The following is a 14,381-nucleotide window of genomic DNA, read 5'->3' on the forward strand; positions in this document are numbered from 1 at the left end:
TTCCTGAATTTACCCTATCTCTACTTTTATAATTGTATCCAAGTATTTCCTTGTAGACGGGACGCGGGTGGTGCTGTGGTCTAAACCACTGAGCCTAGGACTTGCCGATCGGAAGGTCGGCGGTTCGAATCCCTGTGACGGGGTGAGCTCCTGTTGCTGGGTCCCAGCTCCTGCCAACCTAGCAGTTCGAAAGCACCTCAAAGTGCAAGTAGATAAATAGGTACCGCACTGGAGGGAAGGTAAACGGTGTTTCCGTGCACTGCTCTGATTCGCCAGAAGTGGCTTAGTCATGTTGGCCACATGACCTGGAAGCTGTCTGCGGACAAACGCCAGCTCCCTCAGCCTATAGAGCGAGATGAGCGCGGAACCCCAGAGTCATCCGCGACTGGACCTAAAGGTCAGGGGTACCTTTATCTTTACTATTTCCTTGTAATTGTATCTGGGGTTTTAAATCAACACTGCTACTTTATAATTGCCCTCCTCCTCTCCTGCCACACCTCCCCCCCCCGGGCCTGCAAAACGAGAAGTTTTGATGGGTCTCGTTTTCCTGTGAAAATTGAATTTTTAATGATATTTCCAGACTACAGAATGTTTGCAACAGCTGTTGTAAATTCTGCAATCTCCATAAGGTGTGAGGGCTGTTTTTGTGCCCTAGCGCTGCAAACACAGGTCAACGAGGGTGGAAGAATATAAAGAATCAGAGCCAGCACAAGACATTTTTTGCTCCTGAACCACAAAATGGCACCTCCCAGCCAGGGAAGGAGTGAATGAAGAGCTCCATTGGGAACAAGGGTTGGGGGAGACCAGCAATGCCTCCTATTTGCCAAGAGGTTGCATTAAGGGGATGGGGCTGCTGAGGAGATGCCTACCCGCGGGGTAAAGTGAGACGACTGCCTCAGTCCGCAGGATCCACAAATTATCCATTTATGAATGTTTTAAATAGCTATTTTAAACTGTTTTTACTGAAAATATTCTTGTTTTATTCTTTTTGTAAACATCTTGGGAGGTTTTTCTACAATCAAGCGATATATACATTTGATTAAATAAAGTAATAAATCACAATTGACATCCATGCTCATATAAAAGCTTAAGGTCTACATCTGACTTTTATCCAGTTGAATATTAAATTAATGTCCTTTCCTCTCCTGGGGCTGGAGCTGCTGCTTTACAATGGGGTTTTTACTTGTGTGGCTTCTTGTTCATTGATCCCTAGGGTCTCTTCCACTATTCTTACTCCATATTGTGGAGTTTTCTGAAAACTGAAACGGAAGTGACTCTGTATTAGGGTCACTTGCTTGTGGTCAAAAGCCTTGCTCAACTAACAACTACAGTCGTACCTTGGATCTCGAATGCCTTGGGCTCCCGAACAAATCAGCTCCCGAATGATTGAAACCTGGAAGTGAGTGTTTCCAGTTTCGAATGATTTTGGGAAGCCAGACGTCCGGCGTGGCTTCTGATTGGCTGCAGGGAACTATCTAATGCGGCCAGACTCTCCACGTGGTTCCCTCGCGTGAAGGCAGTTAGATCTCTGGCCCACTATCTGAGTGATCTGATAAATCCTACGCTAAGAAGGGCCTTTACACTGGCTCGATTTCATGCCATTCCCACAGCATTCCTACAGGGTGTATTTTCCAATACCCCTCTGGATCTTCGACTCTGCCCATGCAACAATGGAAAGATAGAGGACTTTATTCACTTCTTCCTCTACTGCCCACTATATGCCTCAATAAGATCTAGGCTTCTCCCTCTAATCCCGCCGACTATCGCCAGGGACGATGACCGCATGAAATATCTACCAACCCCTTGGTTTCACGTGGAGTGGCCATCTACATATTATAGGCCCTGAAACTCAGGACCACCTTTTTGGCCAACTTCCTTAGCCTTAGTCTTATGTATATTCCCAACATAGACATTGTCGTCACGCCTGCTAGTGCTTTTAATTTTGTTTTATCCAGTACGATTTTACCTCCAATTGTTTTAACTGTATCTGTTGTATTCTTTGCATAATCGTGTCAGGCTACTGCGTGGTCTATTACTATGTGCTATGGCCATAGGGCTAATGCAATAAATAAATTGATTGATTGATTGATTGGCTGCAGGAGCATCCTGCAGCCAATCAGAAGCCACAATTTGGTTTCTGAACGTTTTGGAACTCGAACGGACTCCGTTTGACTTCCAAGGTACGACTGTACAGGCATTTACACACATTCCACTCACGCAGGACCGTGTGTAAGTGAGGTGCTGGGAAATAATAAAACAAATAGAATCATACCAGGAAATGGCAGGAGAGAGTGGGGGAGTCCTCGTGACTCACGAGCAGACCCTCCCCGGAGCTCAGTAAGGGCAGAGGAAGTCCAGAAAAGACCTGAGACACAGCAGGGCTTTGTTTAGGCTGCTCAGCATCCCTGTCAAACAGCCAACATGCAGGGTAGTGCAGCCATGCCACCTCTATCTGGCCCCAGAGCTTCAACTCTAGTTGAAGAGAGACAGCAGGAGAGCAGGAAAAAATGAGTGTTTACAGACTTTTTAGAGGGTGCTCCCCACTTTTCGCGATTTCACTTACGTGTGCTGGGGCCCAGAACATAGCCCCCGCATTAAGTGGGAGTGATACCTGTATTAGAAATTTAAATTAAATTCTACACACACATGACATTTGACTTTCTTTTTAATGCTAGCATATATTACACAAAGACAGTGGTGCTGGGAGGGAGGGAGGTACAAAAGCAGCATCACATCAGGAAAAACAACCCACATACTTTTTATCCTTACCACTGACCAACTGTTCAGGCAAATACTCATTGAGTACCAAACCTTCTAATTCCAGCATCAGGTCAATGAAAGGAAGAAAAACTCAGTTCCTCTAACCGCCAGGGCTGCAGTGATAAGGAAGTGAAGAACTGTAGTCAAAGAATGGAGGCTCTGTCACTGAAAACGCTGCTACGAAACCATCAGGAAGAACTCAAGGAAAGTGGATTTCTAAAAAGAAAACGCCACAGAAGGGAACATAGGGAAGTTCACTGCAGCCTCTCAGACAACTGAAAGGACAGCAGTGATTTTTAGAAGTATGCATTCTTGATCTGAAAGTTTATCTGGGGGAGGAAGCTGTCCAAAAGGAGGTGCAACATTCCTCTGCTGCTGCTATAACAAAGCTGTCAACTCTGTCCACAGATGTTCTGTGTTAAGTGTTGCAGCTGAGAGAAGAGGTTGCAACCAAGCAATCAAGACTGAACCCAAAATTCCTCCGATCATTTGTAGGAATGATTGCACTAGCATCCTGGGATTCAAAGCACAAGCATGAAGTTATACTCAATAAATTAAAGACCTCTGTTGAAAACTAAAACACGTGCTCAAAGATCCCTGTTGAGGCGTTGAGCTTCCGCCATCTCCTCTTCACTATCGTCATCCAAGTTGGTGCCTGACTGTAGCTCCCGGGGCCCAGGGGTGAGACGGAACACAACCGGCGTCTGACGCAAAACTGGGTTTGTTTTCTGAAGACCCACAATCCACTTGGCCAAGGTGGCCTGGTCTCCTGCCCCTGCCATACACATGGCAAATACAGGGCCCTCTTCAACTACAGGGAAAACACAAAGAACAGCGTCATTAATTTGAAACAGCAAAAGAAAAAAAAAGAAGTGAAAGCAAAGAATCTCAGCAGTGATCTTGCATACATTGTGTAGAATGAGAAGCCCCACTCAGCAACCAGACTTGAGAATCCAAACATCCCTAGGTCTGTTCTTTATCCAGCCGCTGCCCAATCAAAGACTGTAGCCTCCTGCAGTGCCACGTGCATGGGAGTCTGTGTGGAATTTGACCCCATCTTTTCATCTGAGCCAACATAGATTAGCAGTTGAGCAACTTCAACAGAATACTCCTGTGCACAAAAGGGAGGAATTTGCACGGCTAGCAGTAGCTCCTGTTTTCAAGTCTACAACGTCCCAATCAACACCATGTTCCAAGATAGATGAGCTCAGAGGATGTCGGAAACATAAGCTAAAGGTGTCCATTAGACAAATTCATGGAAAGCACAGCTAGTCGTGATGGTGTTCCGGGGCGTAGCAAGGTAAATTGGTATCCGGGGGCAAAAAAATTTTTGTCACCCCCCACCCGAGGCATGGGAAGGTCAGGTGGTACCCGGTGCGAAATTTCTTGTCAACCCCCCATTAATCCCCCCCTGCAAAAATGGTTTTATGTTATTTCATATTTTCTTACAAAGGAATAATAAGTAATAATAAAAAACCTATTTTTTATATCCCGCCCTCCCCGGCCGAAGTCGGGCTCAGGGTGGCTAACACCAGATACATAACATTGGTATAAAATCAAACAATAATTAAATTACCTCCTAAAAACCTCTCAAAGTCTAATTAGATGGCTTTCCACAGGGTTAGGCTTGGGAACAGTAAGTGTTCTCTGAACTGAAATTTCAGCCTTCATGACATAGGAAAACAGCCAAGTGAACAGCTGTTTTGATGGAGGAGGGTCAAGATATTAACCGATATGCATGAAATTTCATATATAGCTATATAATCCCTAGTACAGTAAGATAAGACCTTCAGAGCAGGCATATTTAAAAAAAATCAAATTTTTTCCCCAAAAAATAATTGTTCCTTGATAATGTGTCACCCCCTCCATTATGGAAACCCGGGCGGCCCCCCACCCCACCCCCCTTGCTACGCCCCGATGGTGTTGCAGGTAGTATGCCACTGAATACCAGTTGCAAGGACTCACAAGTAGGAAGAGTGGTGTTGCACTCATGCCCTGCTTATAGGCTTCCAGTAAGCATCTCATTAAGTCACTGTGTGAACAGACGAGCTTCTGGTTTGATCCAGCAGGGCAAATTCTTACGGAATGGCCCAGATTGTCTCCTGTTACCCTGGAGCGCTTCTGCCACATTAAAGATAAAAAAGAATACCCACAAAAACTACAACAACTACCTTCATCTATGTCAAATTCGTAGTCATCCCAAAGATCCCGTTCCAGATCAATATCTAGGTGCATAGGGTAGTAGAAATTCCTTTCTGGGTCAATCACTTCTTCCTTCTGTGAAAAGAAGCAGGGAGAGAGAGACTGTATTACTTTCATAGCCAACAAAATGACCTAGCTGCAAAGAACACTAGCCCTGGCGTTTCGAATTAGCACCCACACCCCAACAAGACATATTCCCTAGAAGAGCAGGATCAGGCCTACTTGTGTATACCATATCCATGCACAGCAGATGCTTCTGAGGATACTACAGTGCAGTTTAAGAGTGATATGTTTCGTTCTCATTCACTTCCAATGGTCAGCTTGCCCAGCCCAAACCTTACCGACTGGCAGTGCTTGAACTGTCCTTTCTGAAACCTGTCTAACTCCTCAAATATGCCCTCTCAGTATTCTGTATTATGAGGAGAGTGGATGTTCCTGCATTAAGCAAGCAGCAACTCCCCATTTGCTTTCTCTAGATCACAAGATTTTTCCTTGTTAAACTAAGTTTGCAAAGTCAGGCTCCTTGTTACTCCTCTGCTCCTGCAAGTTGAAACCCTCTTTTCCCCACACAGCAAAGATTTCTCTGGATGCCCAGCTTTCTGTTCCTTCCTGCTGCTATATGCACTAACACTTTTGGCTGTAGTTGCTGCAGTGCATATTCAATGCACATTCCACCATGCAGTGAACACAAATGTAGAGATGGCTGATTAAGCAGGACTAGACTTAATACAGTATTTGTTTAATGTTGTGTTCCATTTCTGAAAAGTCCCACTGACTATCTTGTCTGGTTCCTTAAATTCAGCAAAAGCACCCAATACCCAGTTTCCTTTAAAGCTGCCTCGAGTGAGATTACAACCATTTCTTAAATCCTTTCTAAGTTGCAGAAAGTCTAAAGCACTAGGAATATATTAGCCATTTTAAATGCTCTGAATCACCAACCTCCCCAACCCACAGACATATCACCATCTCTCCCCAAGAAACAACATAGAATCATAGAATCATAGAGTTGGAAGAGACCACAAGGGCCATCCAGTCCAACCCCCTGCCAAGCAAGAAACACCATCAAAGCATTCCTGACAGATGGCTGTCAAGCCTCCACTTAAAGACCTCCAAAGAAGGAGACTCCACCACACTCCTTGGCAGCAAATTCCACTGTCGAACAGCTCTTACTGTCAGGAAGTTCTTCCTAATGTTTAGGTGGAATCTTCTTTCTTGTAGTTTGAATCCATTGCTCCATGTCCGCTTCTCTGGAGCAGCAGAAAACAACCTTTCTCCCTCCTCTATATGACATCCTTTTATATATTTGAACATGGCTATCATATCCCCCCTTAACCTTCTCTTCTCCAGGCTAAACATGCCCAGCTCCCTAAGCCGTTCCTCATAAGGCATCGTTTCCAGGCCTTTGACCATTTTGGTTGCCCTCCTCTGGACACGTTCCAGCTTGTCCGTATCCTTCTTGAACTGTGGTGCCCAGAACTGGACATAGTATTCCAGGTGAGGTCTGACATACAAACAGTACTATCCCAACTCTGTTTTCCCAAGGCAAGTTCCTTTTCTGCTGAAGCACTTCAGCATAGTGATCTTATAGGTCCTCCAACAGGCCTTCAAAGGGGAAGTTGGGAGAAAGGACAGGCCATTTACCCTTTCTTCTTGAGGCAAGAGCTCTGCCCTGAGCACATAGTAATAAACACACGTCTCCTTAAGCCACAAGCGGAAGGGGCCTTCAACAAAAACAGGCCTGTCTGTATTGTGCTGAGCCAGGAGCGATTGCTGGTCAGGGCTCTGGATTCCTAGAAGGGGCAAAGTATAGATAAAGGAAAAGGTTATAAACCAATGGTTACGTATCACAGTCATATCAAAAATAATGCTTGAAAAGGACATGGTTTCACTGGAGGGAAAGGTGGGTCCGCTATGCACATCTGGTTATGAACTGAACAATAACAAAGAGTCACCACGTGGCTTTTTTTTGTTTCTGATGAAGAATGGAAAGCAGGGAGATGGAAGCAGAAGCCAAAGAACTTGGGCAGGACTCCTACAGGTCAAAGGATGGGATTTCTACACCCAAGACTCTTAAAACTATTTCCACCAATAACCAAACACTGGGCCCATCCCTCCCTTCGTGGCTCTTTACCATGCTTACTGTTACTAAAGTATTCTGGTAGGCCAAGTATTGTAGTTTGAAGAAATTTTGTAAACTTGATTCCCCCCCCCCTCCTTAACACAGCACTTTTGCAATAGGATGAAAGAACAATACCCCCATCTCTCCCCCCCAACTGTAAGATGTCTATGACAAAAATGTCTCTCACCAAACGTAAACAAACTGTGAAAAAGCCTATGAATTGAAAGTGGAGACAACAGAGGCTCTGTTCCCTGTTTATCTGTTTGCTTTGTAACACAAAAAACCCAATAAAAACTAATTTTAAAAACACACACCGCTTTTGCCATCACACAGAATTTTGTATTCACTTGGGTTTTTGTTCCTAGTTCAGTGGGAGAAGAGAGGTCGCTGAGATAGCTAGAAGGCTTAGAAGGATTTCCCCAAGTGTTAAGTTGTCCAATGTCATAGCAGTAAGAAGTGGAGACATGGGATGCATGTAAATGATGATAATGACCATCTTGAATGCCTGCTCCCTGCCTTGTTGGCCTTTTCCCACCTGGTCTGGGAGGATGTGGCCCTGACTCCAGCTACAAACGCTGAGGTTGCTGAAGAGGCCAGAGACCCTCTTGACCAGGGGTAGGCAACCTAAGGCCCGGGGGCCGGATGCGGCCCAATCACCTTATCAATCCAGCCTGCGGACGTTCCAGGAATCAGCGTGTTTTTACATGAGTAGAATGTGTCCTTTTATTTAAAATGCATCTCTGGATTATTTGTGGGGCATAGGAATTCGTTCATTCCCCCCCCCCAAAAAAATAGTCCAGCCCACCACAAGGTCTGAGGGACAGTGGACCGGCCCACGGCTGAAAAAGGTTGCTGACCCCTGCTCTTGACTGTCTCTCAGGTCACTGAGCCTGAGCTTCCACAGACACCATCAACCTTGGACCTCCATTGGCAGGAATGGCAGCAACAGCAGCAGCTACGTTCTATGCTTATGATAATACTTTATTCTCTTGCTAATTATGCTGTTTTAAATGTGCATTTTATATTTGATTTCCTTTGATAATGTTTTCTTTTGAAATGTTTAAGATAATTTTTTTGTTAACTTTGCAGCATTAAATGTGCATTCTGTAGTTGACTTCTGTAATGTTTTATTTTGAAATCTTTAAGATAATATTTTAGTTTCCTGTTAAAATTATGTTGCTTTGAATGTACACTTGACTTTCTTCAGTAATGTTTTATTCTGGATTTTTTTTATTTCATGTTTTAATGTAGGTTGCAAACTGCTACGAGATTTTTTTAAACTACAAAGTGGTACAGAAATGAAATAAATAATGACAATTCTAAAGTTGATTTATTACCCTCCCAAGCTTTGGAATTTCATGCCCTTCAAGATACAGAAGTCACTCAGTGCATAAAAGGATATCACACAGCCCAAGGAGTCAAGTGAGAGTCTGTACGAAGACAACAGGCAACACTTTGGCTGGGCCACCCTTTGTTCCATTCTGAGTTAAGGATTAAAAAGGTAAAGGGACCCCTGACCATTAGGTCCAGTCGTGTCCGACTCTGGGGTTGCAGCGCTCGTGTCACTTTCCTGGCCAAGGGAGCCAGCGTACAGCTTCTGGGTCATGTGGCCAGCATGACAAAGCTGCTTCTGGTGAACAAGAGCAGCACACGGAAACGCCGTTTACCTTCCCGCCGGAGCAGTACCTATTTATCTACTTGCACTTTTGACATGCTTTCGAACTGCTGGGTGGGCAGGAGCTGGGACCGAGCAACGGGAGCTCACCCCGTCGCGGGGATTCGAACCGCCGACCTTCTGATCAGCAAGCCCTAGGCTCTGTGGTTTAACCCACAGCGCCACCCGCGTCCCGAGTTAAAGTTTAGGGTAGCATAATTCACACCAGAAACACCTGCTCTTCGCAACCCAATTCAACCGAAGCATACCATAGCCCTATGAGTGCCTCCATTTCTGCCTCCTTTATAGCTTGCCTGCTCCCTTCAGCTCCAGAACACAACGATTATCCACTCAACATAAAGGAATAATGCAAAGGGGTTAAGTACCTACAATATGCGGGTGGTCAATTGTTTTTCCAGAGTCCAAAATCTCCGAATGGGGCAGCTGAAAACATCAAGATAGCTTTATTATTAATTGGCCATTTCCTCCCCAAGCCAAGAACGCCACGCCCCCCCCCCCCGAAACCAGGAATTATACAAACAGTCTGCCATCACTGCTCTAACAAATCAAGTGTTTAACAGCCAAACCCCAAGTTTACAAGTTCTAAATTAACAGAGACATTTTTAAAACTTCCAATTCTGCAGTCAATTGGGGGGGGGGGAATTCCACCGCCAATCCAGCAGGATTACAGCCAGGTATTTTGCGGTTGGGGATGCGGAAATATCAGCAGAGTGGGTGAAGCTTCCAAGTCAGTACGAAACAGGAAAACCTAAAAACACAAGTCATCCAATGTGTTTAAAAATAAAATAAAATAAAAATTTAATTTATATACCGCCCCTCATCAAGAGATCCCAGGGCGGTTCCCAGAATAAAATACAGAGCTATATAATTAAATTTAACATTAAAAAAAAATGGTGCCTAAGACTTCAGTTTCTTGACACTCATTGAATGGAGCAGGTTTATTTCTCACTAAGAAATCAGGGGAAGAGGAATACAGGCTGCATTGCTTTCCTTATCCCTTTGTAAGCAGACTGACAAGGAACTTTTTTTTTAAAAAAATGAAACCATAAACATTCTCACACAACCCCAGCGTGCTTCAAATAAAAGGTGTAAACTAGAAAAAGCCTAACGAACCCTTTTGAAATAACATGCTCAAGTCTCACTGGTTTCAATGTGATGCAGACACACAGCAATTTTTCCCCCCGGGAGGGAGAAACAAGACATAGACTCCTTCGCCAAGACACGTTTTGCAAATGCTTCCTGAATTTATTTATTTTTTTCAAATTTAGTGCCCAAAGGGCTGGACTTGCATTATTAGCCTGGTACACCACAAATGCCAATGGTCTGCCCGAGTTTGAGGAATCCAGCTGCACAGAAAGAGATGGGGATGTACTTATTACAAAACGCCAGGATCCCTACTCGCAAGATTCTGTGTTTTCTTATTACAGAATTCGGAAGCGCTGGCACACAATTGTAGGGGCACCTCATCCAAAGGCACCAGTGCTGGAATGAGATGAGCTGATACAGCTTTCCGTTCTTCCCTCGCAATGCTATCATCATTTCAGGCTGCAGAGCAGAGGATCTCTTGCACTGCCAGGATCTCAGAGTGCCTCAACCTACCTGATATACGGTAACCTTGCCACTCAGGTCAGCTGCAATTCTCTGCAGGCCCAGCCTTGCCAGGTCTACTGGGTCCTTTGGCAGAGGATTTGGAACTGGGTGAGGGTTGACGTGCTTGAATTTAGGAAACCAGTACATGAGCCTCTGGTATTTCCTCACAGGGTGGCTCTTGTCCCCAAAGATCCGGAGGAGCAGAAACTTTGTCTCCTTGTTCGGCATGATACCTTCAGAGCAGGAGGAACGACAAGCCTGTGATGAGTGTGGCAGGATCTCCTTCCCCCACTCACTAAATATGACTCCCAAGTGTCTGGACCTCGGACTGGAGGCTATACTTAGCGATTCAGTGGGGGAACATTTTAACTGGTGAAGCTGCAGCTTTAGGGCACATCTCTATACTGCTTGGTCCTTCAGAGCTCACTATGAGACACAAGTGCCACTTCCCCACCACTCTCGCCCCACAATGTTCCAGTTCCACACATTAACACTATAAAGAATTACACTGGGCCATGTGTGGTTTCCATACCATCACACTATGTTATCCATAATCCCTCCAAAGTAAAAAGATGGGACTCTTTGAAGTGAAGGAAAATCTCTCTGCTAAGTTCTCCAGCTATGTTTGTTCGGATGGCAATGTTTGACACTAGTTCAGCAGGCTCTGCTGATTATTTAGAAAACCTATGCGGCATTTTGAAAATATTTATGATCACCCTAGGCTGATGGAAAGGTCCATCCTTTCACCATTTAAGGGACTTATATGTCCTCACCACCCCTGACCTTTCCACGATTTGTATCCCATTTCCCCACCATTAAGCCCTCAAGGTCATTCACGGTATCAAACAGAAATAAATAAAATCCAAGTACTACCAAAATTAATACTGATTTGCTAACCAGATAATTGTCAGGAGTAACAACAAGAAACTAGATGAAATAACTGTTTCTTTTATAGGACCAGTAAAGGGTAGCTTTGAGATGTGCATAATTATTCATCATAAATACAGAATGTATACATGTATATCGCTTCACTAATAGCTCCCTTCCCATTACATGTTGACAATATTTAAGATTCCTGCAGCGCAAAACTATTGCTGTGTTCTTCAGCTAACTCCTAGGAGTCTCAAACGCTGATCACAGCACAAACACACCCCTTGGAAACGACTGACCCTCTTGCATGCCTACCATAGGTCTCCATCTGCTCAAGCACCTGGACACCACACTCCTGTTGCCGAGGGTAGTGATTGAACATCCTCTGGATGAAATTGCGAGGCACAAATACTTCCTTGGGGAAGACATCCAAGATTTTGTTATAGACGTTAATGTCCTTCTCTACCCCATACTCTGGCATCTTCTTCAGCGCTGCATAGATGAATTCCACATGACCCCTGTGGCGAATGTCCCGCTTGCAGAAGATGTCCACAGCTTCCTGAAACGTGGCTTTAGTCTTTGCAGCTACAGTGGTGCTCTCAAAGATATCTTCAACAGTCACCAAGGCTCGTTGGGTGGATTCTTTGTCATTGTCTCCATCGCCCTTTGGAGGGGTGGTAGTGCCAAGTGCTGTGCTTACCTGGATGCGCCTGACAGTACCCATTCTGGAGTTCTAAGAAAGAGAAACAAACAAAGGGCTTAGCCACACTTACCTTTCCTCCATTCTTTCTAGCAGGGTGGATTTGATTTAGTCAGTAAGATTTGATTTAAATCTCTTTTTTACAGAAAGACTCATTCTTGCGGGTATAATCTTAATATTTACAGCCAGATGAAGGTTTCATTTTTGGAATAATAAATTTTCAGAGTAGTTTTTACAGTTATATAAAAAATTACTGATTTGGTTATACTATTAGAAATACATTGACAGATAATTATGAAACTATTGTGAGGTGTAATAAGTTAACTGTTTATATTTGGACAACTTTTCAGCTGTATTTTATTGGAAGGAGAAAAATAATCATTTCCTTAATAACAATTTAAAACATTTATTTAACTAAAACAATAACATTATAGCACATGTATCCATGTTTGCTAACTGATGTGGTTAAATGATTTTTAAAAAAACAAAACACAAACCTTAGACTGAGTTTTAGCACACATGAAAAACTTTTTTAAAAAATCATTATTTCCTGATGAATTGCCTTTGGACTATAATGTAATTTAAATAGAAAACTATCTTTAGAAAGATTGTCCCTCGAAAAGCATTTTATTTTAAAAAGCCAATTTAAATTTTTTTAAAAATCTGATTGATTGATTGAAATCATTGATTTTTATCCACCCTGCTTTCCAGGCACGATTCACACTTAAGTTTCCATGCCTGGGTGCTTTGTTTGTTTGTTTGCTCTGGAACCTTCCCTGTGAAAACCCACTCTTTACCACTGAATCAGAGCAAGCAGCAATCCGCAGTAAACCTGCATTGCTGTTTGTTGTGCTTCAGCTTTAAAGAGCGGGTTTTAGTGGGGAAACCTCCAGGGCAGAAAAAAATCTGAGTTTAAAAGTGCAGACCTGTGTCTAGAAAGCGTGGACAAAAGGGAAGCGTGGATAAGTCCAAAGAGTTAGGAGTCAGGAAACTTCACAGAATGACAGGTATCAGACCCAAAACATATTAACCCTGAACCTAGGAACAGGCACAGATTTCTGTGAATCTGAAGTATACCTTCAAGAAGGCAAAAGAGAACTGCTGAAATACACTTTTACCTGGAGACAGTCACTTCTCAGCAGCTGGCGAAGATCCCTCTTAGAAGTAGCCTTCATCAGCAGAGTGCCCCTTCCAGCAGAGAGCTTCTGGGCCAGCAGTAATGTCCACAAGCAGTTCATGGCGGCGGCCTGTCTTTCCCGAACTGGGTAGCAAAACACAGCAAAATGCTGCTTCTGACAAAAGGCTACAGCCCACATCCATCAGCTACACCTGAAACACAGAGTTTGGGAAGGACAGAAATCTGCTCAGTGTCAGAGATCGTAGTATAAGAAAGTTACTGGGATATAAACTTTCTTTTACTCTCATTTACCACAGTTACAGTCAGAGCTAGACTACATTCTGTTATGACAGCATGCCAGCCCCCAACATGTACAAAACTTTCCCATCTGATATGCACCCCTCTTTAAACAAGCCACGTGTAGGTAGCTTGATATGTTAGGCACCTTGCTAGAAGACAGCTAGAATTCATTAGTGTACTATATCCATTATTCAAAGCTAACTGGGGCAATTTATTTATTTACTGGTATTTACCTTACTGCCTCCCCTCCCGAGAGGAGCCACAGGACATTCACAGACCAAGTTTGATAATATGAGGAAGCAACCCAGCGGACAGGCATATTCAAAGACAGTTAAATAGCTCCTACCGTTATCATTACCCTTCCACTTACAGGTCAGTCTAAACTGGGTCTCCCACAGCTTTGGGTTCCCCATGTGTCGTTGGATGACAGCTCCCACCATCCCTGACTATCCTGCTATCTGGGGATGATGGGAGTTGGTAGCCCAAAACCACTTGGAGGACCCCAAGGTTGAGAAAGGCTGGTCTTCACTTGTGCAAGGCAATCAACCACTATTCTCATTTTAAAAATCGGGGTATTGAGACTTGAGGTCAGTTTCTGCGGGAGGGCTGCCACATACGAATCCCCCTGCAACACACGTGATCACAACCACGTGTCTGACATTCACACATTACTTCAAAACAACAACCCTGTAATGACATGATAGGACATAATCTATGGGGATAACCGCCACGGCTGTCAACTATTCGGAGCTTCCAGCGTTCTCCTTCCCCGGAGCCACCCCCCTACCCAGTAGTCCCTCACTCACAACTGACCTCCCTTACCGGGCAGCGCCATCTTGAAACCTCCCCGCGTGACGTAGCCTTCGCAAGCTGCCCAATCAGCAGGAGAGGGCGGGGCCTCAAGCTCCTCCCTGAACGAAGCGGCTGGTTCGCGTCGCATCAGAGGCTAGCGAGGGAGCGAGCGGCGAAATCTGGGGTTCCTTAGGACCTGCGCGATTGGCGATGCTGCCCCGCGCGCCGCAACCCGAAGGGGTCCCAATTCAGCTGC

General features: G+C 44.4%; 1 protein-coding gene across 3 annotated transcripts; it reads right to left on the reverse strand.

The window, feature by feature from the left end:
* Positions 1 to 3,060: 3,060 nt before the first annotated feature.
* Positions 3,061 to 14,193, reverse strand: ECSIT (ECSIT signaling integrator). Of its 3 annotated transcripts, none has more exons than XM_033173412.1 (8): positions 14,147 to 14,193; positions 13,035 to 13,245; positions 11,532 to 11,949; positions 10,356 to 10,579; positions 9,122 to 9,179; positions 6,604 to 6,752; positions 4,932 to 5,034; positions 3,061 to 3,571 (listed from the first exon to the last, which is right to left on the reverse strand). In XM_033173412.1, the coding sequence occupies exons 2-8, from the start codon at positions 13,230 to 13,232 to the stop codon at positions 3,348 to 3,350; spliced, it is 1,374 nt and encodes a 457-aa protein (XP_033029303.1). In that variant the 5' UTR covers positions 13,233 to 13,245; positions 14,147 to 14,193; the 3' UTR covers positions 3,061 to 3,347. The 3 variants fall into 3 exon arrangements, with proteins under 3 accessions (XP_033029303.1, XP_033029301.1, XP_033029302.1); XM_033173410.1 differs by having other exon boundaries at positions 4,932 to 5,037; XM_033173411.1 differs by having other exon boundaries at positions 4,932 to 5,037; positions 14,156 to 14,173.
* Between the last annotated feature and the right edge of the window lie 188 nt (positions 14,194 to 14,381).

This window comes from Lacerta agilis, chromosome 16 (genome assembly GCF_009819535.1).
Source record: "Lacerta agilis isolate rLacAgi1 chromosome 16, rLacAgi1.pri, whole genome shotgun sequence".
NCBI lineage: Eukaryota > Metazoa > Chordata > Lepidosauria > Squamata > Lacertidae > Lacerta > Lacerta agilis.

Coding starts and splice junctions, on each gene's coding strand:
- ECSIT (XM_033173410.1), bottom strand. CDS start 13,232: ATGTGGGCTGTAGCCTTTTGTCAGAAGCAGCATTTTGCTGTGTTTTGC. Junction 10,580..11,531: donor TGAGCAGATGGAGACCTATG/GTAGGCATGCAA, acceptor CCTGCTCTGAAG/GTATCATGCCGAACAAGGAG. Junction 5,038..6,603: donor TCTTGCCTCAAGAAGAAAGG/GTAAATGGCCTG, acceptor TTCTTTTCACAG/AAGGAAGAAGTGATTGACCC.